This window comes from Camelina sativa, chromosome 9 (assembly GCF_000633955.1).
Source record: "Camelina sativa cultivar DH55 chromosome 9, Cs, whole genome shotgun sequence".
NCBI lineage: Eukaryota > Viridiplantae > Streptophyta > Magnoliopsida > Brassicales > Brassicaceae > Camelina > Camelina sativa.
In genome coordinates, this window is record NC_025693.1 from 4,609,017 (window position 1) to 4,634,392 (window position 25,376).

The 25,376-nt window shown below is 36.1% G+C and overlaps 4 protein-coding genes across 5 annotated transcripts in view; 3 read left to right on the top strand and 1 right to left on the bottom strand.

Moving 5' to 3' along the window:
• LOC104710484 lies at positions 2,793-4,636 on the bottom strand. The gene has a single exon (XM_010427096.2). The coding sequence runs from the start codon at positions 4,610-4,612 to the stop codon at positions 2,948-2,950; it is 1,665 nt and encodes a 554-aa protein (XP_010425398.1). The 5' UTR covers positions 4,613-4,636; the 3' UTR covers positions 2,793-2,947.
• Positions 10,755-12,349, top strand: LOC104710485 (secoisolariciresinol dehydrogenase-like). The gene is made up of 4 exons (XM_010427097.2): positions 10,755-10,900; positions 11,000-11,077; positions 11,185-11,453; positions 11,677-12,349. The coding sequence occupies exons 1-4, from the start codon at positions 10,881-10,883 to the stop codon at positions 12,213-12,215; spliced, it is 906 nt and encodes a 301-aa protein (XP_010425399.1). The 5' UTR covers positions 10,755-10,880; the 3' UTR covers positions 12,216-12,349.
• On the top strand, positions 18,213-21,571 carry LOC104710486 (momilactone A synthase-like). Its single transcript, XM_010427098.2, has 4 exons — positions 18,213-18,321; positions 18,452-18,526; positions 18,972-19,402; positions 21,022-21,571. Exons 1-4 carry the CDS (start codon positions 18,290-18,292, stop codon positions 21,396-21,398), a joined length of 915 nt encoding a protein of 304 aa, XP_010425400.1. The 5' UTR covers positions 18,213-18,289; the 3' UTR covers positions 21,399-21,571.
• Positions 23,209-25,376, top strand: part of LOC104710488 — a 3,269-nt gene continuing 1,101 nt past the window's right edge. Inside the window, exons 1-2 of one of the 2 annotated variants that reach the window (XM_019230393.1) lie at positions 23,209-23,854; positions 24,692-24,984. In XM_019230393.1, the coding sequence (XP_019085938.1) occupies positions 23,297-23,854; positions 24,692-24,984 (851 nt within the window). In that variant the 5' untranslated portion in view covers positions 23,209-23,296. Of the gene's footprint in view, positions 23,855-24,691; positions 25,349-25,376 lie in introns of those variants that run through there. The other variant, XM_010427099.2, reaches the window with a different exon arrangement.

A 25,376-nucleotide genomic window follows, 5' to 3' on the forward strand; every position in this document is an offset into this window, starting at 1 on the left:
GAACTGGTTTTGCTGAGAAGGGTCAAGGCTAAAAGCTTGAGAAGGAGAACAAGAAGAAGACGAATCAATCGAGTGCTGAAGAAGGAGATTGTCACTAGGATTAAAAGGGAAACCACCGAGAAATCTGAAATCTTGCTGACTCTGTAACATCTGAAGATCTTGTGGATGTGGTGGGTTACTAAACCAGTCACCTTCAAGCATAGGTTTAAACTGAGAACCATCTTCTTGATTCCTTCCCCACGAACCACCTTCCTCGTTCTCTTCCCTTTCTCCACCACCACCTAACCAAACCGTACCACCGTTGTTGTTTCCGTCAAGAACCATCTCCAAAGCTGAGAGCTTTACCCCCAAAAGACGATTCTACAAAGCTGAGACCTTGTTTTAACAAATTCTGCAAAAGTTTGAAACAAAAGATAGTAACTTTGAATTTTCAGAGACTTAAAAAAGTATAAAGAGAAGCATTAAAGTAGAATCACGAGTATTTCATGAATTGAAGAAGCGAAATCTGAAAAGGAAGATAGAGATAGAGAGAGAGAATGATAGATTCATTTCTTATAGACTTCAAAAAACAAAAAAAATTGTTTGTTTTGGGGATTCAATTTTGTGGAAACGCCCACCATGAAATTGCTTTATCATTCAACACATACCCGAGATTTCTCGTGACTCTCTTTGCTTTGCTTCGTTTACCGTATCTCACCGTCACTACTACTCTCTTTCATCTTTGCTGATTTTTTTAGCTTAAGCTTATCTCTCTTCTCTCTCTCTCTGTCACTGTCTCTGTCTTTATGTGGAGAGAGTTAAAAAGAAACAAAAAAAAAAGCTAATGATGATGATTAGTGAGGGTCTAACTAGGGATTATTCATGCAACGCGTGTCTTCCATGCACTTTCTTTAACTGATACTATTAGAGTATTACCTAATTATGATTCAATCAAAGTTTTTAAGGCAATAATTAAAGTTCATTTAATATTATTAAAATCTTTCCTTTTCTTGTTTTTTTTTGCAAGAAGAATAATTTTTAAATTAGTTTCTAAGACCATCGCCAGCGGCAGTGACGTTAGAGGGTTACTTTAAAAAAAATATATATATATATATTTTAATTGCATTTATATATTTATTATAAGTAACCATTAATTGAATGACACTTGTCAATTCTTGCTGAGTATCGGTTTTCCTCAAGCAATTTGAGTATGGCTTCTCTTCTATTCTTCTTCTCTCTCTTCTCTATATTAATTTTTTATTGATAAGTTTTTGAGAGTTTTTTTATGAGCACTCCCCAGTGGAGATGCCCTAACGCATCAGTTTAAGAACATGCATTTTACTCGTTTTTATGAATTTGGTTTTACACACTTTTATTCTTAATAATAATACTCCCTCTGTTTCAAATTATAGGATGTTTTAAGTAAAGCACGCAGATTAAGAAATCTTTTACTTTTAAAAAGTTCAACCAATCAGAAACAATACTGCATAATATAAAATATTAAACTAATCTAAAAGTTGCATAAAAAGTTGAAAACATCTTATATTATGAAACAAAAAACTTCTTTAAAACATTTTATATTTTGAAACGGAGGAAGTAATAAGTATTAGTGTAGTATTTAGTATTATTAAAATAGTTTATTTTCTTGTTTCTTAAGAATTTTTTTGAATTTAAAAATAATGTAATGATTGATCTAACGCATGAAACATGCATTTTACCCGTTTTGTGAATTTGGTTTTGTAAGTTTTGCACACTATTTTTTTTTTCATAATAACAGATGCTTAATTTTCGATACTGATAAACACTTCACAATTATTATAGATCAACTAATTTCTTCTATTTAAATACCTTTCATGAATATTTTCAGTTTTATACATATATTAACTTTAATCAATACTAGAGAAAATATATGTACATACGAAAGATAATATTTTAAAAATTTGGAAAATTGATCATCATGATATGGGTGAAGAATTAATTTCACCAATGTCAACATATATTTATTACAGTATAATTTTGTTGATGGGTGTTTGTATATCTACCTTCGAAATGTGTGTTACTGTATTTAATTCTGCATTATTTCATTTATGTGTTGTGTCAAACATTATTCACTATTTTAAAAATCTGTATCTGATTTTAAAATTTACTATGTAGGATGCAGAAAGAAAAAAGCCTACATTTATTCAAATAAATTTTCAATTTTGAATCATGTTTTTTGAAAGATATTTGGTAAGAAAATAAAAAGGGTTAACAACAATATACATAATTTTGGTCTGTTTATTCATTTAAGTACTTTTTCACTAGTTTTTATTATAAAAAAATTGTTTACAATAATACCTCCGTGGTCATGATAGACATATTTGGGGCAATCCGGGGTTAGCCACACAGCAGGAGGGGTGTTGCGTGATGCAGTCGGGAACTGGTGTGTGGGGTTTGCGGTAACTATCGGTAGGTGTTCAGCACAGCTTGCGGAGCTTTGGGGTGTGTACTATGGCCTTTGTACGGATGCATTAGCGAACCTAATCTGGTGTATAGGGAACCTAATCGGCTAGCGGATGCATTAGCCAACTATGCTTTTTCTTTATCGCTTGGCTTTCATGTTTCTTTATCGCTTGGCTTTCATGTTTTTGATACAGTTCCTGTCTTAGTTGAACCTTTGTTGCGTGATGATGCGTCTTGTGTTTGTAGCCATAGGCAAGTCCGCATGTAATTTTGTATGAGTTTTCATAATAAAATCTGGGGGCTTTCCCCTGGTCGTTCACCAAAAAAAAATAGTGGAATATGCCAATTTCCCCACAGCAAACACTCGAGGCTCGAGAGAATCAAACTTTGAATTAGAACGATTTCAAGCGTTTAAGCGGGATAAAACAATTTATATGGTATCAAACAAACAAGCGTGGCCGTATCAAGTTGGAGGAAAACCAAAAGCAAAACTCTGAAAAAAGTGAAAAACAAATTCTCATTATCATCATAGATGCATCGATGAGACGTGTGAGCCTTGAAGATATGAACATGAAGATGGAAGACATTTGCTCGCATTTGTTATCAACTCTATCAACTCCTCTCCTTGTCCCTTCAAAATGTAGACTTCTTCATCAATCTTCTTCACTACCGAGCTCTTGCAATCCGAAAACAGAACCTTCACAACAGGGCTTAACTCTAATGTAGAAACGGGTTCGTCTCGGTTCGAGCAAAGACCAGTGGAGGACCAAGAGTTTGGGTTCAGGATAACGATGTTGAACAGAGGCGATTTAGTTGTCAGATCTTTGACCAAAACATGAAATGACAACTCTTCTTTGGCACATTCCACTAGCTGATTGGTAAACATTCTTTCCAAAGTGTATTTGCTGAAAACATCAGAGGATTCACCGGCGGCGGATGATGTAGAAATATAGCATTTGAAGAGTCTAACTCCACCATCTATGGGTTTACCGTTGCTCCCAACACCAGAAGGATAGGCTCCAAGAGGAGATGAACACTCAGGGCAAGCGAATTCAATCCAGTCAACATTCTTCGACACATTCGATGCTTTCGCCATAAAAACATCCTCAAGAAACCCATCAAGAAGCAACTTCTTATCAAGTGTAAGCTGCTGCTCCAACTGAAAACTCTCATTAGAATCATGTGTGTCATGTACACAGCACCCAGCTATTGATGCCTTATCTTTACAACCCAGCATCAAGTCATCAACTTTACCACAAACACTCTCACCTCCATTCTCATGGCTCTCATCAGAAATGTCTTCACTAATTCTAGAACCCGGTTCACCTCCACCAACATCAAAACTCAGAGCTAAACTGGATTCAATTTGGTTTTCAATTCCATCAGACAAGATACACTCTACAAGATCATCTTGACTACTTCTAGAACCCGGTTCACCTCCACCAACATCAAAACTCAGAGCTAAACTCGATTCAGTTTGGTTTTCAATTCCATTAGACAAGATACTACACGCTACAAGATCATCTTTACTAAGCAAAACAGTAGTAGCACTAAGCAAACACAACCCGCTAGAGCAAGTATACGAGTTCGTGTACTTAACTACCATCTTCTCACTAATCCCACCAAACGAACAACAACAAGTACCAAACCAGTTATCAGCAGATTCACGCCAATTAATAGACGGCATTTCAGAGAAATCGGAAAGTTCCTTCTTTGTTAACCTATTTGAGCAGTTTCTACAGTAAATATGAACTCCTCCCATTAAAGATAGAGTCTTGAGATCATAACCCATCGCTAAAGGCTTCGACTTTTCTCTAGAATCAATCACCAAATTCAAGTCTGAGACTAGAGGATGATCAACAGGAAGTAACAGAACAAGTCTAACCTCGATGTGATCCTCTAAAGCTTTGAAATTTACAGGGGATTCAGCATCGAGCAAAACCCTAGGGATAGGAACACGAAGAGAAACAATCTCTTCTTTGCTTGTGGCTTCTTCTTCGTCTTCGTCGTCATTGGTCCATGTGACGAGAAGTTGAGATTTTCCGAGGATGGTTGAAACATTGAGGTTTTTGCAGTGGGTCTTAGGGTTGGTTGTGGAATCGAAAAGAAAGAGACGAAGATTCGGAGAATGAGATTGAGCTTCCCATGTGTATCGCCATGACTTCTTCTGGGTTTTAGGGTTTTGCTCCATTGAAAAATTGTTATGTTTTCGATTTTTTTTTTCGATTATGATTTGACCGGATTTCAAACACGACCCGACCCGATCCGATCAGATTCGATGCGTATTCGGTATTCATCTGTACATGTATTTTTTTTTTTTTGAACAAACTTCTGTACATGTACATGTACATGTTTTCGTTTAAATCATTTTTAAGCATTTTTTAATGTTTATAATCATTTTTAACATAATCTTATTCACAGTAAAAAACAAAAAAGGCAATTCTCATAAATACCACTAAAATAGGTTTTCTTTTCAGAAAAACCACACTTTTTTTCTAAAAATATCACTAAAATATATTTCCAAAATATCACTAAAATACATTTTTTCCAAAATTACCACAAACTGATTTAAAGTTTTAATACTAAAAATTAATTCCTAAATCCTAAATACTAAAGTCTACCTCCTAAAAACTATACCCTAAATCTAACCTAAAAAATTTTGTCAACACAAACCTAAAAAAAAAAAAAAATTTTACACCCTTAAAAATCAATTTTTTGTGTTTGTGGTATTTTTGAAAAAAATCTTTTATGGTATATTTGGAAAAAAAAACTAAAGCGTTGGTATTTTTAGAAAAAAAAATTTAGTGACATTTTGAGGAATTCCTCACAAATATATATATTGGTCTTTTAATAATATTCATTTAACACTAAAGATTTAGTTAAATATATAAATGTTTTAACATAATTCTAATTATTCTGTCAATAGCATAAAACATGTTATAAGAATTGCATGTTTGAATATTTAAATTTAGACTTTTAAAACTGCTCTTGGAAGTTACGAAAAGTTAAGAATTTTATGAAATTTCCCTATTATCCCAAATATTTATCTTGAAATTAACTCTTACCAAATCACTAAGAGTTTGGATTGATTTTAGTTATCTGAATTTCATAAATCTGTTTTGCTATCCAATTTTCCACCATTGTACATTATTATAACTTCTTGTATTTTGAGTGCTTAACACAAATCATAGTTATTAATGAATCATAATTAGTCATAATTAGATGGGGTTTTCAAGTTTTCAAAAACAAAAAACTAACTATATATTTATGAACTTTGTACCCTTGTCTTCAATGTTTACAGAACCCCTTTTGAATCTAAACCTTGCTATATTATTTTCCTATAAACCATGTAAGTGTTTGACCAAAAAAGGAAAAAAAAAACATGTAAGGTTGTTATGTAAGGTGTGTGGCAATTTTGTAATGATTTTTATAATATTAATTTTTTAGTTCTTTATAATTCATAAGGCTTTGTCTACGGATTAACCATGTAATATTGAAGATATATTGAATTCATTAGGGTTTAGTTATGATTTTATCATAATTTGCACTGTTAAAAAATCATAATGAATACTTATTATTATTTTATGCATTGTTGTTAAGAAATTATCCAAAATCTCACAAGAAATTTTTCAAATTCTACAAATTATCCACTATAATTTTCTTAAAATTCACCCTAACCAAACTATTTTACATTTTGATAGTGGTTTTAGGCATCATAATTTCTTTAAATTGACTCATTTTCCAATTTTTTCATCTATTTTGATCATGAATATTTAATCTAATTTCTGTTCAATTCCAGTTCAGTTTAAAAAGAAATTGTCGTATTTTTAGTATAAAAATTATGGTATCCAAAGTAATATAAAATAATGGGCTATAAAATAATGGGCTATAAACCATAGGGGTTCGATAAGGGCCTACCATTCTAATGGGCTATAAATTTTTTTGCACCAAGCCTATCTCAGGCCCTGAAAAGACAATTTTTTCTCAAAAATACGATAGTGATTAAAAAGCCTATGAATGAAAAAAAAAAAGGAAACAAAGGCTAAAAACAATAGGGCAACATCTTATTATATAAAGTTAGTTAATAGGACAACATCTCATATAAAACGTTAGTTAATAACTAGGTTAGACCCGCGCGATGCCACGAGATGTTTTTAATACATTTTTAATATATTTGATGTTAAATATATTTAATTTTTTGAAATTATATTAATCATAAAAATTATGATTTACACAATGATAAAATATAGAAATGTACCGAAAAAATTGCAATGGTTTGTAACTTCGTAGTATTTGTTATGTGTTTACATTTTAAGTCGGATAAATTTAATTTTATAATTGGCGTCACCATAGAAGAAATCACATCTATATTCGTAGTAAATGCATGCAATAAGATAGACATATGATCATTTTTGTTTGATAATACGTAAAGTTTCTGTATGCTGCTCCAAGAATCCAATAACTGATGTTTATCCTCTACACAAGCTTGAGAGATTAACATAGCTCATTCTTAGAATGAAGTGTAAATTAAGCAATTGTATGCTTTTTTTTTTTCTTTTTGGTCGAAAAGCAATTGTATGGTTTGTTCTCAAATTTAGAATACCAAAACGTTGACAAAAATAAACAAAATAAATGAATAACTTAACTAATCATAACTTGTTAATATCACAAATCAATACTATTGACTAATGATAAATGTGATGTGGAACATAGAAGATTTTTTTTACTGGACATGAAATGTTTAACTGTATTATTTAAATTTAATTGGCTATCTATATTAAGATTTTATAAGTTATAAATGAAATGATAAATGTTATCTGGTAAATGAATTATTAGCATGCAGATTTTGATAACATTGACTTTGTTTGCATTTTTTATTGAATAAGTGACTTCTTGTGAGTTATATGTTTTTTTAAACCCTATTTTAGCAACTTCGATGCATTCTAGTGATTGTGCTATATACTATTGGGTAGATGAGCTAAAACAAATTGTGTATGTAATGTAATAATGTAAAACAAACATAATTGTGATTAAGAAAAAATTTCTTTGTTTTCTATGTATATTTTTGAGATTAAGAATACTCTAATCGAAACAGAGGTTTTGATGTCAATCAAAACCATTAATGGACCAAAGTATAAGAGAGCCCAATTTAAGAATATTGAAAATGAAACACAGCCATTACAAAGACCAATCTTGTACCACTTACAAACCTGCAACAATAAGACTTAAGCATACACAGGGCCAATAGGTCATGTCCAACGGTGGTGCTAAAAAAAGGTGTTAAGGATTGTATTGATTAAAACACATTAATTTTGATTAAATCAGCTAAAGTTTTGTTGTGATCGTAGCTTAATTTAGCTAACGATCAATCTAAGGATCGAGTGTCTGTCAAGCTGTGATTGGCTTTTTTCCTTCCTTCTTTGCTTCCTTTTGTTCTCTCTCTCCCCACTTCTCCAAGCCGATCAATCTTTGTCCGTCATCATCACCAACTCCTGCTCCGATGATCGCTCAAACAACTCCGGTGACGGTTTTCGTAGATTTTCCGAGGAAGACCATAGCGACGCCTTATGCTGCGGTGGCTGGAATTGCTCTGTCCAAACAAATCCTCCGTGGCACCACCACCTCCTCCTCCTACTGCGACGGCGGAGGGAAAAGCTACCACGACCACCAATTTGCCTTCTCTATTGCCTGATTCAATCTGTAATATTGAAGAATATGATTGAAAGTCTTTGTTCATACCTTCCGTGTTGGTTACCCTTTGAACATTGATGCTCTTGATGCACTATACGAGAAGGTGGGATTGAATTGAATGAATCATAGACGCACATTTTTCTATATGTTGTATTGTATGAAGCGAATGCTTAAATCATTGCTTTTGTTTACAGGGGTGGCTCTGGCTCAACATCTTGTGGTGAATGCAAGCTGCAAAGATGGTAAGAGTTTTAGTTACAATAGTAACATTAACATTGCTGTGTTTGTTGCTGTTAATGGCGACTTGATTACGCCTGTTCTACAAGATGTAGATAAGGTAACCAAATGTAATGTAGTTCTTGGAAGAAAGTAGCTAGGTTGTGATTGAACAGAGGCACAGTCTTAGGCTGGTTTGTTTGAAATGTGCGAGAGTCATGTTGGTTTTTTTTGTTGAGGTACAATCTCTACATATGACAATGATGAGAATATGTTTGTGTGTGATATTTGCAGTGTTCTTCGCCATCCTGTGCCCAAAAATCAAAGTATCAAAAAAAATACAGGTACAATATGTGTTAGTGAGACTTTGGATTTATACAATCTCTCTTTGCATTTGCATAAGATACACAAATATCACGTGTTGGTGATTATTTTCTTGTGTATGGATCAGTTTTCTGAGTATTTGGTCTGCATTTTGTAATTTATGCAGAGACATTGAAGTTGCAGGTTTTTGAGCAGGTGTTAAAAGGTTCTTAAGTGCTTCTCTTATTCAGATTCTCAAAAAGGAAATCAAGTTTGGTTTGTACGTTCAAACCAAGGTGGAGTTTTGTGTCCTTTTTATGGTGAAACAAGAACCGTTTGTGCTATGTTTCTTTTGATCTGTCTCCTTTGGCCTATTTCTCTTCCTTATTCCTTTTTTTTTCCTTCTCTCCTCCCATTATGCTATGTTCTATTCTCTGTTTAGCAATTTTACAAACAAATGGAAAAAGGTTCCAACAGCAGCAACAAGTCCACAAAGTTTCCGAAGATGCTTCAAAGAGCTTTATCAATCGGTCACAGTGTGGCACCTTTTTGTCTAGGAAGAGGTTTTCATCAGCACCGTACGACCGAAGGTGAACAGATAAATTTTCTTCGACGGGACAGGCGAGTTTGATCCTCACAGCGGCTAGAGTTAGGATTAGGAGAAGAACCTAAAACGAATCCGTTTTAGTGATGCGGTAGGAAAAGGTGAGATCAATGGAATGATGATGACATGTAAGCAAGATTAGTGCTGATCTGTATTAATTGTTATAATCTGATTGGTTACATATTTTAATTGATGTGTCAGCTCCTCCTTCAACTAAAAAGCTGAGATGTCAACACTGAAGAAATACACATCCTACCATTGATTTTTTTTTTCTTATACTGACACCTCTACTGAAAAGAATAATAAGATTAGCCCAAGTAGAATATATATTTGGGCATGCAAAAGCCTAATACGTCAAAGGCCCGTGATGGAATCAAAAACACGTGTAATCACGTGACAAACAAAAAGTTAGAGATACTGTTGCTCTAGTAAAACGAGACAAAAAGCCTATAGAGAGACAGAGTTATAGAGCTTGCTTTGTCTAAAGTCTGTCTCCTTCCATACGCAATATGACAAAACCAAAAGAGGTTTTGATTTTTTTTTCTAGGATTTTTAATCATAGTTTAGTTACCTAATAATTTCACACTGATTAGTTATCTTACTCGTAAATTAAACTCATCGAGAAAGAGGGGTTTTGTGAGTTGTGTGTTATTTTTTGTTAAAAGGTGGAGAAGTAGTAAAGCCTGTAAAACTGTGTTGTGATTGCCTTTATTGTCGCTAGAACTATAGACAAAACTCTATAATTTTATTACATGATTACACAAACCTACCCAACCCAAGTTAGTGGCCACTAACATGAATTATTTTTAATTCTTTTTTTTTCATCTTTCGGTTTTTTTGGTCAACCACTCTTCAGTGGATTTTGCTTTTCTGAGAATCTCTGTCTTATCCAAGATTCTTCCCTTCTCTATCTTTTTTTTTGGTTTTTCAATTCTTATCCATTAGATGGGGTTTTTGTTGAGAGTACATTGGTTGGATGAATTGATGGAGTTAGTATCATTATTTTAGTTTAAAGTAGACTATACTTTGTACTAAAACAGAATTTAATTTGTTTAGAGAAGAATGTGTGAACTGAAAAATTAACACATATGTAATCGAACCTTTGCAATAAGCTTTCATTTTGAGCTCAATTTTCGTATTACATTGGTATGTAAGAAAGTAATTAACCAATAATATATCTTATATCTTAGATACTTTCACTAGACAAATTATGAGTAATAACATAATTTTCTGTTAAGTAATATTAAAACCGAGTTACAATTTTCTAAGCCTTACATAGTTACATTGAGAAAGACATATAATATATATGATCAAGTATATGACATTACAAAGTTTAATGAAACTTTACAAATTAAAATTTACTTTTTCCTTTCAAATCATATTAAAAAACATGCGTATATATAGTTCGCTATGTGAAAAGTGGAATGATACTTTTAAATATTAAAGAATGTAAAAGAATGAGAAAAAGAAAATTACTTTTTTTTTATTAGTAAAATGGGGATCTTGATAGATATAATCTAAATCTTCTTCACTCCCACCTTTTCTGTCGTTGTTTCCTATGATATAAAAAGCTTTGAGACTCTTGCTCCAAAAAGATCTCCACCTAACGTTCACATACTAATTAAGAAGAGGCAGAAGAATCAAAATGTTGAGGTCATTCACAAGGTAAAACACTCTCAATACATGCCTCTAATATCTTATCAATTACCTAATTAAACAGTTAGTATTCATTTCAATTTTATTCTCCGTAACTTCTCTTTGCAGAAACTTCAAACTCTTTGTACCAAATGGTTTGATCTCCAAGCCAGTTGGTTCTACTCTCCTCTATTCAACTTCTTCAAGGTCGATCCTCTTTATATATGTACTAATGAGATTCTATCTTGAAATTTTAGTTAAAACACACAAACCCCCTCTTAACTTTTGTTTGCTTCGAATATATCTATATATAGAAAGTTAGAAGGAAAAGTAGCGGTCATAACCGGTGGTGCAAGCGGCCTAGGGAAGGCCACGGCAGAAGAATTTGTGAGCCAAGGTGCGCAAGTGATTATCGTAGATATAGATGAAGAGGCTGGTCATACGGTCGCGGCCGAACTTGGCTCAGCTGCACATTTCGTTAGATGTGATGTCACTGAGGAGGAACAAGTCGCTAAGGCCGTGGAAACCGCCGTGTCTCGTCATGGGAAGCTCGATGTAATGCTCAATAGTGCTGGAATATCTTGTAAGAAAAATATAAAAGAATTACAATTGAATTTATTTTGAAAAAATTTATTTAGTACTAATACATCATACATATATATGGTATATATGCAATAATTTTTTTTTTCTTTGTGATGAATTTTTAGGCGGCAAATTTTGTTTTTGTTTTTTCTTTAAGATTAGTTAAAAATAGTTGCCAATCAAATATCACTTTAAAATAATACAGGCTCATATATTCAATGCAGGCTCCATATCACCACCAAGCATAGCGGACATAGACATGGATACTTACGATAAAGTGATGCGTCTCAACGTCCGAGGTACTGTCTTAGGGATAAAGCACGCGGCTCGAGCCATGATCCCTGCTGGCTCGGGCTCCATCCTTTGCCTCTCTAGCATCAGCGGCTTGATGGGGGGTCTAGGCCCACACGCATACTCAATCTCTAAATTCACAATCCCGGGTGTGGTCAAGACGGTTGCTAGTGAGTTGTGTAAGCATGGATTGAGAATCAATTGTATATCTCCCGCAGGCATCCCCACACCTCTAACGCTGAGGATGTTTCGTGAGGCGTTTGCGGGTGCGGGTCACAGCATTCCGGAGGAACAGCTTTTGGCGATTGTGAACGCGACGGGAGAGCTAAAGGGAGAGAAATGTGAGGAGATAGATGTGGCCAAAGCGGCTTTGTATTTGGCATCGGATGATGCTAAGTTTGTAACGGGGCATAACCTCGTTGTTGATGGTGGATTTACTTGTTTCAAGTCTCTTAATCTCCCTTCTGCTTAGTTAATTACTCAATCTGATTAATGTTTTTCTTTATTAGTTTTTCAATATGGTTGTTATTATGAGTGTTTTGGGTTATCATTGATCTTTTGTAATCTATGGGATATGATTTGGTTGGAATTATAGATTTAGCCTCACTCTGGAGTTTTGACATTTCACTAGTATAGAGATAATGTTTGTGTAATTGTGAAAGTGATGCATTTTCTTTTCTTTTAAAATGATAATTACGCATTTTCTTTTCTTTTAAAATGATAATTACACAATAAGATGTGTTAGTCTAAAATGATTGTGTAACACATCTTTTTTTTTTTTGAATGAATGTGAAAATATATTCAAACAAAAAAAAAAGTCCTCTTTACAATAAATGCGTCCTTTTGTCGAGAGAATCAGATAACTCAAAAGAGATTGAAAAGAGACTGAGAAAAGTTTAAACAAAGATTAGTGGCGAGTGGCCAACCATAACTGCAGACCATCACCCCACTTGGAAGTATGTAGCTGCAGCGCGAGGAGTTTCTTACGAACCAGGCGGTCAAGGAACCGGATAAGCTGGTCCGAAGTAGAGGGAGGGTCGCCGTGCCTGCGCCTGTTGCGCTCCAACCAGATAGTGTGAACAGAAGCCTGAAAAACAAGTCGCAGGAGAAAGCGAGTGGTACCGGTGACAGCTTGACCCGAGAGCAGAACCAATATTTGAGCGAATGAGGAGGAGGAGTTACGGGGCATCAGCTTTCGAGATAGCACCTGCCAAACCCGAGAGGAGAAAGGACAACTGAAGAAAAGATGATTCAGCGTTTCTGGAGGAGCGTGACAGAAGAAACAGGCTGAGTCAACACCACTGTTCCAGGATGCCATACGATCTCCTGTGGCTAATCTATTCCGAGCAGCAAGCCAAACCATAAAAGAATGTTTTGGGATAGAGAAAGGGAACCAAACTCCCCTAAACCAATTTACTACTTGACCCGGGCAACGAATCTGCAGCCACGTTTCAGAGGTAGAAAACAGAGGCTTGAACTGGTGTGCTGAATTCCTCCACAGTGCCGTATCTCTGTGAGTTGTGCCATGGTTCCTGACCTGTGAAATTTCCATCTCAATCTGATTTAGGAGAGGTAAACGATGGTGACGGCTTGTGTGAGAACATAAGACCGTCGACACCAGAGCATTTGAAGGGATACCAAGGGCAATGAAACCACCGTCACCCACAAGATCAGAAAGACAACCCATAGGAGACCAGTGATCATACCAGAACAAAGTAGTAAGACCATTTCCAACCTCCATTCTTATAAAATCTTTTGCCACATCCAGGATCCCTTAGTAGTGGTTTCCTTAACCGACCAAAAAGAAGCAGAGCGCAACAACTCCCTCTTAACCCAATCAACCTAGAGTGATGTAGAAGCCGAGACCAGACGCCAGATCAGCTTAAAACAGCACACTTTGTTTACCTCCACCAGCGATTTAAGCCCAAGACCACCTTCACTTTTAGGCAAACACACGTCCTTCCAAGCCAGTTTATTTTTTGACGCATTAAGATCAGGACCTGACCAAAGGAAGGCTGCACAGATACGCTCAATCTCTTTAACGCAAGCGCTAGGGAGACGGAAAGCAGAAACCCAAAAATTTGTTAAATTGGCAATGACCGAACTCAGTAGCTGCAACCTCCCAGCGAAGGACAAGGGACGATGCTTCCAGGAGCCAATACGAGAACGAATCCGTTCAAGAAGAGGAAGGCAATCATTGATCGTCATCCGCTTTGTAAGGAGGGGGAGACCCAAATAACGAACAGGGAGGGAGCCAACAACAAATGGGAACTGAGCTAGTATCATTTCACGAGACCGACCAGTAACACCCGCAAGGAACAACGTAGATTTCTCCACACTGAGACCCAAACCAGAGTATGCTGCAAAATCCTTAAAAACTTGGAGAATACCCGCAATAGACGAAGCCCGACCATCCGAGAAAACCATTATATCATCAGCAAAACAGAGGTGAGTAAGGTGCATTCCTTTACATCTAGGATGGAAACCAAATTGTCGAGCCCCAACAGCTCTATCCAGCATAGCAGATAAAACATTCATGCAAATTACAAACAAATATGGCGAGAGGGAGCAACCCTGACGGAGACCTTTTTCACTCTTAAAGAAACCAGCAAGCTCCCCATTAACCTGAACAGAGAAGAAGGCAGTAGAGACACAAAGCTCAATCCAATGGATGAACTGAGAAGGAAGGTTCAATGCCGTGAGCACATTTATGAGAAAAGGCCACTGCACTGAATCAAAAGCCTTGGAGATGTCTATCTTCATTGCACAGCGAGATGAGATATTCTCCTTATGGTAGTCTTTTACCAGTTCTGTAGCTAGCAGGAGATTCTCCATCAATAGCCTGTCCTTAATAAACGCTGACTGATTTGGAGCAATGAAGTCCGGAAGGATCGTTTTGAGACGATTTGCCAAAAGCTTAGAAATGATCTTATACAGAACGTTGCAGCATGATATCGGACGATAGTCCTTCATTTCCTTAGCAGTTGTTGTTTTGGGAATGAGAGCAAGGATCGTTGAATTCACCCCCTTAGGTAAGAAGCCAAACTGGAAAAAGGATTGGATAGCTTTGGTAAGATCAGCACCGAGAACAGACCAAGCACCCTTAAAGAACTCAACTGTATAACCATCAGGCCCTGGGGATTTATTGGAAAGCATCGAAAAAAGAACCTGTTTCACCTCTGTTGCCGAAACTGCTAACAATAGATCCTGTTGCTGAGATGTGGTGCATCGATAAGGTAAAAGCTCTTGCAAATCTGCAGTAGAGATACCAATGTAGTCCGGCGGGCAGTGAGTGAGGAGATGCGAGAAAAACCTCACCCCCTCAGCTTTAATCTCTTCCACAGCAGTAAGGCAACGTCCACTTGGATCAGTAACCTCATGAATAAAATTCAGAGAGTGCCTTTCCTTGATTGCATTATAAAAAACCTTATTGTTCTTGTCACCCACATTCAACCAGTGCAATTTTGATCTCTGCTTCAAAAATCTCTCCTCCAACCCCGCTACACGCTCCCACCTAGTGTGAGCAGAGGCCTCCTCCGCGATGTCTTGAGAAGTAGGATGGGCATGAACAGCAAGTTGCTTAGCACAAAGGTCATCATACGCCGCAGCGGCCCGACGAGAGATATCAGAGAGTTTGTTACGACTTAGCTCACGCATCCGCGGCTTTAATAGCTTCAAAGTTTTGCTCAAACGGAAGAGAGCAGATGTAGAGTGGTACAGGGGTGGAACAGTGGTCCAGTGGTCCGCTACAGTAGGCAAGAACTCTGGTTGAAGAGCAATCAAATTGGTATACTTAAAAGTGCCCTTTCTCCTCTGAAGCCCAGCATCTAGATAGATTTTACCCCGGAGATGATCAGAAACACCTCCTGCCTCCATCACATAGTAAGAGCGGGGGAAACAACGATCCCAATCCACATTCTGCAATACCCGATCCAGCTTTTTACATATAAGATCATGTTCCTGATTATTACACCACGTAAACAAGGGGCCTGTCACTCACAAATCCACAAGAGAACAATGCCTCTGTGTTTCTTGGAAATCACGCATCCCTGAAGTTACCCTCGGCATGACTAAGGAGTTTGAATGTTCCTCAATATCCAGAGTCTCATTGAAGTCACCCACCAAAATCCAAGGCTTATCTTGAAATGAGGAAAGATCATGTTGAGCCTGTATATCACGCCAGAGCTCTTTTCTCTCCTCTGCAGTATTGTGAGCATAAATAAACGAACACCAAAACTCCTCCATGCCTCCCCCAAGCTTAACAGAGCAAGTTATCATCTGTCCACTTTTGAAGACCACCTGCAGCTTTGTTTGTCGGCTACAAAGAACCCAAACTCTCCCCAATCTACTAAATTCATAGTTGGAGACCAAACTCCAATCCCCAAAGGTTCGCACCAGAACTCTACTTACATTCACCTCTTGAACCTTAGTTTCTAAAATACAACCAAAAGCAAAGTTATTTTTCCGAACCCATTCACGAATTACATCCTGCTTACTTGACTTATTCAAACCTCGAATATTCCAGAAAAAACCAGACATTAAGGTTTAGTAGAGGGGGCCTTTTTTAAGTTACTGCTAGAGCTTACACCCGTAGCTTTTTGAGATGCAGAAAGAAACTTATGAGCATTCTTGGAGTTTCGAGGCTGCTGCACTCGGGTAGCAACCGGATCCTTAGAGGCCAAAGGCTTCCTGACTGTCGCTAAAACTGTCTGCTTCCCAGTCTCTGAAACCTGTGGGAGAGCAAACCGTTCAACCTCTACACGATCAGTATCGGGCAGAAACTCCCCCTCTTCAGCACCCCGTAAAGCATCAAAACGAGTTGGAGACGCAATGTTGACCTGTCCATAAACCAATTGCTTATTGACATTTTTTGAACTTTTCTCTCCAGAATGCGTAACCTCAGTCCATTGTTCCTCAGTGGTTGGTTCCTATTGTCCCAGTGCAGGAGCCACTCCTACATGCTCCTTTGCCTCACCCGCAACAGGAAGCCCCTCACTGACAATCTCTGACCCAGAAACGGAATTACCAATGCGCAAAACCGGCGAAACAGTCTTAGTAGTAGTTATGAGTGGAACAGTGGCAACAGGTGAGCTCACTGGCGGCAAGGTAGATTGTGCGTCAACCTTGGCTAACTTCGCCAAGCAACCATCGTCTGAGTGCCCCCACCGACTGCAGAAACCACAGTGATGTGGCAACCATGGATATTCATATTTAACACACACCTCTTCCCCTCGGATCGAGAAAAAGTAGGTTTTGGGAATCTCTTGCATCAGATCAACCTCCACAAAAACTTTGGCTTCCTCAAAATTTGTAACAAGCTCTGTATCCTGATGCAAACGTTTAGGCTCACCCACTGGGCTCGCAAGAAAGCTAAGTCCTTCCCAGGTGAACATAGAGTGGGGAACATTTTTAATAGTAACCCACAATGGCATAGTCTTGATCTCAGGTTGAGCGTCCTCCGCAATCGGGGTCCATTTAGAAACAATCATAGGCAGAGCACAAATGTTCCACATACCACGTCTCAGCGCTCGCTGTCTAGCAGAGACGTTACGGATACGAAATTTCACCGTAGTGTCATTAACACTATAGACGTCAATCTTAATGTTCTTATCCCCCAAGTTCCAGATCTTGTTCACAATGACATGGATCTTAGCCACATGAGGAGCTGATGAAGGGAATCGTCCTATAAGGAAATCCTCCCACAAAGGTACTGAATCGTTGAGAATGGCCTCCGGTACAGGAATCATAGCCTTCCCATCAACCACCGAGAGATCAAAAACAAATTTTGACAAAGAACTACGACTACCGACAACATTTGCATAAGATTTTGGAGATGAAACTTCCTTCTGCGAACCCGACACTTCCTTCTGAGAAACAGCATCCGAATCTACACCGGAAACCTCCCCCGACATGAGAACCACTGGCGGCGGCCGCCAAAACAGAGTTGGCGTGCGGCGGACGGCAAAACCCTAATCTCCTTCAGAATCGCACCCTAGCTGACGTGTCATAAAAACCCTATCTCCCAAAAAATGAACATATATAAATTAAGAGAAAAACAAAAAATAAATTTGCCAACCTTACATTATGACATTTTAGTATTTTAGAATAAATTTGCCAACCTTACATATCAAGTAAAAGATCAATTCAGAGAACAATGTGAAGCGGTTAAGAAAGAAAGAAAAAACAATTCAAGACAGTAAAACTATAAAGAAGCAAAATGACTCGATTCTAAAGACCGTAAACAACTTTCTGATGAACTTTTGATTAAAATCATAGAAGCACACAAATGCCTTCTGCTCGGCTTTACCTAAATCAACACTAAACGTTACGATTGGAAGATGGGTGATGTAGTATACGTAGATATATTATATTGAAAGTTAAGTTTTATCCTAGAAGCATCCACGTTATATAGTTCTTTATTAACTCCATTCCAAATATTGAATATTAAAATGTTGTAGCTGATCTGTTAATCACTAGCGTGTCATCATCAGGATATAACCAAAACCAAGACTAGAACCTCTTTGGGTTTCAAGAAAGTAGTCATCCATGGCGGCCACACTGATCAGATCCATCGTCAGGTTAACTTCAGATCATCATATCTCAATTACTAATTTACTAACTACTAATTATTAGTTACTAAATTCTTTTACTAAAAATGTTTTAAATCAGCTTGATTATTTTAGTTTTTTCTGCTCTTTCTTTCGTCAGAAAATTTAAACGGCCAGCCACCACGGCCTCAGCCGCTTACTCGACAGGTGGTGGCGGTGGTTGTACTTGTACGAGGTAATTTTGTGCCTCTGTCTTTCTCATGATTTTGTACGGACCGAATCCATCTCATAGTATCAATATATAAAATATAATTCTTATAAATTCACATTTACATCAATTGATCTTGATCTTGATCGTAAGTCCACTCAATTCGGTAGATCATACATATCTACAACTCAGTAACTCACACATATAAATATTAAATATGTTTTTTTGATAAACAAAAAATGTTAAATATTCAATATGGATTATAAGTTATATAAGCAAGTTAATGAACTATGTTACAACTTACAAGCGGTTGATAAAAATAAAGTTTTATTGTTTTTTTTTCTTTTGTTTTTCAATTTACAACTTGGCATATATGTATATTAGATTTTGAATCAAGTTTTAAATGTCAACAACATTACACATATTTGTACTGTATATTACTATGTTACAAGCGGTAATAATTTGTGTGCAGCAAAAAGCTAGAAGGCAAAGTAGCCCTCATAACCGGCGGTGCAAGCGGGCTCGGTAAAGCCACGGCCGGCGAGTTTCTTCGGCACGGTGCCCGAGTTGTGATCGCCGACTTAGATGCGGAAACCGGGGTTAAAGCCGCTAAGGAGCTAGGCTCGGCGGCAGAGTTTGTGAGGTGTGATGTCACGGTGGAGGGGAATATCGCCGAGGCCGTGGAAATGACGGTGGAGCGGTATGGGAAGCTAGACGTGATGTACAACAACGCTGGGATTGTTGGACCCATGACTCCGGCTAGCATATCGGAGCTTGATATGATGGAGTTCGAGAGAGTGATGAGGATTAACGTCTTTGGGGTTGTCTCTGGCATCAAACACGCCGCTAAGTTTATGATTCCTGCTAGGTCAGGATGCATTTTGTGCACATCAAGCGTTGCAGGTATTAACATTAATCAAAAAGTTTTAGTTTAGTTAGAATACTAATTACATAATTTTATGGATCTTTGTCAGTCCATCATACACAAAAATGGTTAAATAGTCTCTTTTTTTGTTTTTTTTTGTTTTTTTAAACAAATTGCATAATTTTATTAAATCTCAGTCATAGAGCATACTTTAAATTAAAACTAGGTGATACCCGTGCTACAGCACGGGATTATATATTTTGTTAGTTATTTTTTTTGTAATTTGTATTTTTGTAATATAGTTTTTTATTTTGATTTATTTTCTTTATTTATATAGTGTTTATTTGTATTGGGGTTATACAGTAAATTGGAAATCCTAATAGAGTAAGTAGTTTGTAAAATGTAGTTTTTCACGGAAACAGACACACCACAATAGTAGATAGTACGTAGTTTTGTAAGAGAATAGACACTCCACAATATCAGATAGTAGTTTTGTAAGAGGATAGACACACTCTGCTTCCATGGCTTAATTTATAGTTTGATAAAAACACATGTTTTAACGGATTTAACTCAAAAAAATGTTGTATTTTAAATTTTTAAGAATTAAAATATTAATATTACTTAAATATTTTATAGACTTTAAATATATTATAATATTTTAAACTTTCGACGGAGTTCAAATATTTATAATAATTTAAACATTCCATAAAAATTTAAATATTTATAATATCTTAAACTTTTTTAAAAAACATAAATATATTATAATATATTATAATATGTTTACTTTTTAAAAGTTTAAATATTTTCAAATATAGAACCAAATTAAACTGTTAAATTTGGATACCTGATAAATCAAGCTTCCTGCTCATTTGTACTCAAAACATTTTAGTCACATATTTATAGTGATTATGAACCATATTCCATAATATTTAGTCGATGTGGGATATACACCTTTTCTGTAAATTAGTTTACAACTTTACATATATATAATTTCTGCGTTTTTAATTCTTTCTATCTATACTACTCACAATTAATTACTATAGTTTTGTTAAGGAAATATTATAATATCGGAAATCAAGCAATTTAGTCAGATTTGGTAACTTGAATATTCGTTTTTAAAGATTTTAACTGAATCACTAAATATTCCTTTTAAAAGATTATCTGTTAAGATCAATCTCGGTAATTAAGGAAATATCCGAATTTTTGGTAATTAAAATTTATGGTTTTCATTTAAATACCTTAAAGGAAAATGAAATCAGAGTGTTTGCCTATAACGAATAACTCTGTTTGGGATCTTAAATAACTAATCTTGAATGAAATAATATACTGGATCCGAAAAATATTATTCTGAAGTACAAACAGATCCGCGGGTTTTTTTCCTTCTGTAGTCGGATATGTAAGGATCCGCGTCCCGACCCGGCAATTTTTTAAGTGATCGACCGAGGGTATTTTCGTCAGTTAAAGAAATTGAAACTATAGGTTAATTAGATTAAATTTTGTGATTCTCTAATCATTTTTAATGAAAAACTTACCAAAACCAAGTCATGGTCCATATTTACTCTAGAGAGTACTTCTGCTTTAATAGTATAAATAAATGACATTATTACAATGGTCAACGCTAAAGTTTGACTTTAGTTATGGTCCAAAAAAAATGTAGGCGTGACCGGAGGGTTGGCACCACATTCATACACAATCTCAAAGTTCACAATTCCCGGAATCGTCAAGTCCATGGCTAGCGAGCTCTGCGAACACGGTGTGCGTATCAACTGTATCTCGCCGAGTGCTGTGGCGACACCGCTCACTCTACGTTACCTTCAGAAAGTGTTTCCGAAGGTGACGGAGGAGAAGCTACGTGAGACAGTGAAAGGAATGGGAGAGTTGAAAGGAGCCGAGTGTGAAGAAGCTGACGTAGCTAAAGCTGCTTTGTATTTGGCATCCGACGATGGTAAATACGTTACTGGACATAACTTGGTCGTGGACGGTGGCATGACTGCTTTCAAGATCGCTGGTTTTCCATTTCCTTCAGATTCATGATCAATCATTATTTTGTACTCTATAAATAAGTTCGTATTCAAGATTTGATATAAGGTATATTATCAGCGTAATAATGTAGTTCTTTATCTTTCTTCCAATGCCTTTTAAACGGCAAGCTGCCACCTCCTAATTTGGCTAGCGAGCTATAAGACTAAAATATAAAGGGTAATATATTTGAGTTTGTAAGATGCATAATAATTAGCTAAAATATTAATAAAATTGTATTCATACCTTAGAAACTTTAGAAATTAAAATCTACTTTAGACATTGTAAACTTGAGTGAAACTTTAGAAATTAAAATCTACTTTTTCCTTCCAAATCACATTAAAAACATGCATATATATAGCTCGATATGCAATGAGAATTTAAAGATTAAAAGAATGTAAAAGAATGAGAAAAATAAAATTACTCTTTTTCTTAATTAGTAAATTGGGATTTCGATAGATATAATCTAAACTTCTTCTCTCACACCTTTTCTGTCGTTGTTTCCTATAATATAAAAAGCTTGAGACGACTCTTGCAACAAAAAGATCTTCACTTCACGTTCACATGCATAGTAATTAAGAAGAGGCAGAAGAAGTAAAATGTTGAGGTCATTCACAAGGTAAAACACTCACAATACATGCTTCTAATCATCTCCTGTTAATCACCTAAACAGTAAAGTCTTCATTTCAGTTTTCTTTTCTGTGGCTTCTCTTTGCAGAAACTTCAAACTCTTTGTACCAAATGGTTTGATCTCCAATCCAGTTAGCTCTACTTTCCCTCTATTTAACTTCTTCATCAAGGTCGATCCACATACGGTTTGGCATCCCTTAATAATATGTAAGCATCTTCTAGTATCTTAGTGACATGGAACTATGGTCAAAGATGATGGCATTTAGAATTTGCAAGTTGGAGAGTGATAGACTTAAACGAGAAGTAAAGAGCTTCTTCCTTGATCTATATATGGAGTTTTGCTAGCAAATTCTAAATGCCATTTAAATATATTATTAATATTTTAAAGGTTTTCTAATTTTTTATAATATTATTAAAAGAATGAAACTTCATAAAGTTTTAAATATTATTAATAATTTTAACATTTTATAAAGTTTAACTTTCTAAAAAATATAAATATTTGTAATATTCATACTTTTTATAAAATATAAATATTTAGCTTTTTAAAAGTTTAAAATATTTATAATATTTAACTTTTAAAAATATTTAAAATATAGAACCGGAATAAACCAAATAAAAGTTTTTTAAGTTTGAATGCCTGATAAATTAAGCTTTCTACTCATTTTGTATTATCATTTTGGTCTCTTTTGTAGTATAACTCTGAATTATTGTCCAAATTGGTGATTGAAATATTGTACCCGTATTTTTTTATTCATCTATTGAGTAATATATGTCTGTTTTTAAAATTTTTTATTAAATCATGTGCAAGAAAAAAATCACAATTTTTATTAACTAAATGTATTATAGAATAATTGAAGATAATTTAAATATAAATTCAAACAAAAATGAAAGGTAATCATATATTTATATTTGAATGAGGTAGAAAGGTTTCTTTATTTTTTTTTATCTTACCTATAATTAATTTTAATTTTTTTGGCAACTAATATTAAAGTCAATACATTGCTAATTGTTTCCAAAATGATTTTTTTTGTCAAAAGTTGATGTTAAAATACTGCTGTACATAAAAAAAGAGAGATAATACTTTGAAATGTGTTATCCTATAACGGGCCGGGCCGGGTCTGGCCCAAGAATTTAAACCTTCCGGCTTACACAGAGAGGACTCTGCTTTCATTGCCTAGATCTGAAAATGGTGGAGCCATCAGCCATGTGAATGTGATCGCTTCACAAGCTTACAACAACCCAAAAAAAAGCAAAGTTTTTTTTTTTGCATCTCTCAGAGCACTATGGGTTCTTCACAATCTGCGCTAGTTGAAGAAGAAGAGGAAACTGACAATGAAGAAGAAGAAGAAGAAGATGAAGAGGAAGACGATCATGGCAGATCATCAAACACAAGAGAATTAGACAATCTCCTAGTGAAAAAAGTACTCGAACAAGAGCCTGAGATGTTACCATGTCACGCTTCAGCTTCACCGCTTTCACCACAGCTATCATCTCTCGGTACTCCACGGCTTGGACCTTCGATTAAAGTTTGGGATCCTTACAACGTCCTCTCCCCTCCGCTGCACCCTCACCCGCACCCGCCGCCTATCTTCTCGCGAATCGCGTCTGGTGACGAAGATCGTTCCGTGACGGAGGTTTATCTCATTAGCCATGGTGAGTGTGATCTCAATTTGAGACCTGATTTGGTTGGTGGGAGATGTCATGTTGCTGCGCTTACTCCTAACGGTAAACGCCAAGCTAGGGCTCTTGCTGTTTTCTTTAAATCTCAGGGTGTTCGATTCACTTCTGTTTACTCTTCCCCTTTGGATCGAGCTAGATCCATGGCTGTTTCGGTTTGTCAGGTAAATGATTCTTAAGTCTCTCTCCTCTTGGATCTAAGCTTTTAATCTGAGAACGAAATTGATAGAATTGGTTAGCTAATGCTGTAGAAAACTTCATTAATAGGAATCCATTGAACCCACTAGATTGAACTATAGAAATGATACAATGAATGTTCACTATATACAAAGAACACTGTCTATGTTTAGTAACTATATTTACCAATGCTTCGGCGTTGAGCCTCTTAGTGATGGTTTGTTTCATATTATTGTGTTGGTTAATGGTGAGCTTATCTTGTTCATCGTTAAGTGAGGGTGCACGATTCTTTCTTTGTTTGTTTGGTCTTGGATCTAAGCTTTGAACAAAGATGTAAAGGGTGTGTGTTAAAGTAGCTGTACTATATTGCCTCTTTTGTGTGAATTTCGAGCTGTGATCTAAGAAAATCTATTGGAGACGAAATTGATAGAATTGGTTATCTAATGCTGAAGAAACTTCACTAATTCGGAATCCTGGATTCATTGAAACTACTAGATGGAACTATAGAAATGATATTATGAATGTTAATTATATACAAAGACTGATGTCTTCAACACTGTCTTTGTTTACCATATTTACTAATGCTTCGGCGTTGAGCCTCTTACTCTTGATGATGGTTTGTTTCATATTATTGTGTTGTTGTTCAAGGTTGAGTGAGTGGGCATGGTACTTTGTTTGTTTAGTCTTTTATATAACTTGGTCACTCTAAAGAGCATATTATATCTCAAGTTGATAAGTGTTTAGACTCATACATCAATGGATTCTCTAGTGAAAGAAATGAGTTTGAAAGTGGTTACTGAATTGGACGGATTTTGTTTTTGCAGGAAATGAGTTTTCCAGAGGAGCATGTACAATCCTCAGATGCTATTATCGAGATGAGTCTTGGGGATTGGGAAGGTTGCAATCAATCAGAGATTTTTAGTCCCGAAACCTTGAGTTTGATTGAACGATGCCAGCCTGATTTCACGGCCCCATCTGGAGAATCACTCAGGCAAGTAGAGTTCCGAATGGTTCAGTTTCTAAACGGGACAGTCTCAGGGGTTGCCGAGAAGCTCAGGTCAGATTTTTCTTCTACTATGAATCACAACGAAACTCATGAGCGTGATGGTTCGTCTTCACTTCCCTCAACCAACTGGGACTTGCTTCACAAACATCGTCCGAGTCTTACAAGGAAGAAATCTGGTAAAAGCAGACTTCAAGTAATGACCAATCACGAGCCTGACGATGGATCCCCAAGGGAAGAAGTTAATCACAATCACAATGACCTAAGTGATTCCTCTTCCCTAATCTCAAATTGCATCGGGGTATTCACGCATTCTTTGCCTATAAAGTGTCTTCTAACCGGAATCCTCGGTTGCAGTCCGGTAATGAATCATAAGATCTGTGTAGAAGACTCTTCAGTGACAGTGTTACAGCATTCTTGGAGAAACGGGTGGCAGATCAAACGAATGAACGATACTGCTCATCTTAGATTGTTGTAGCTTTTATTTACCGATAAATTATTTGGGA

What these genes read in the sequence shown, in the direction of transcription:
- LOC104710484 (XM_010427096.2), bottom strand. Translation starts at nt 4,612, where the DNA reads ATGGAGCAAAACCCTAAAACCCAGAAGAAGTCATGGCGATACACATGG.
- LOC104710485 (XM_010427097.2), top strand. Translation starts at nt 10,881, where the DNA reads ATGTTGAGGTCATTCACAAG. An exon ending in CTCTATTCAACTTCTTCAAG is followed by an intron (nt 11,078 to 11,184) that starts GTCGATCCTCTT and finishes ATCTATATATAG; the next exon opens with AAAGTTAGAAGGAAAAGTAG. An exon ending in CAATAGTGCTGGAATATCTT is followed by an intron (nt 11,454 to 11,676) that starts GTAAGAAAAATA and finishes TATTCAATGCAG; the next exon opens with GCTCCATATCACCACCAAGC.
- LOC104710486 (XM_010427098.2), top strand. Translation starts at nt 18,290, where the DNA reads ATGGCGGCCACACTGATCAGATCCATCGTCAG. An exon ending in CTGATCAGATCCATCGTCAG is followed by an intron (nt 18,322 to 18,451) that starts GTTAACTTCAGA and finishes TTCTTTCGTCAG; the next exon opens with AAAATTTAAACGGCCAGCCA. An exon ending in GGTGGTTGTACTTGTACGAG is followed by an intron (nt 18,527 to 18,971) that starts GTAATTTTGTGC and finishes ATTTGTGTGCAG; the next exon opens with CAAAAAGCTAGAAGGCAAAG.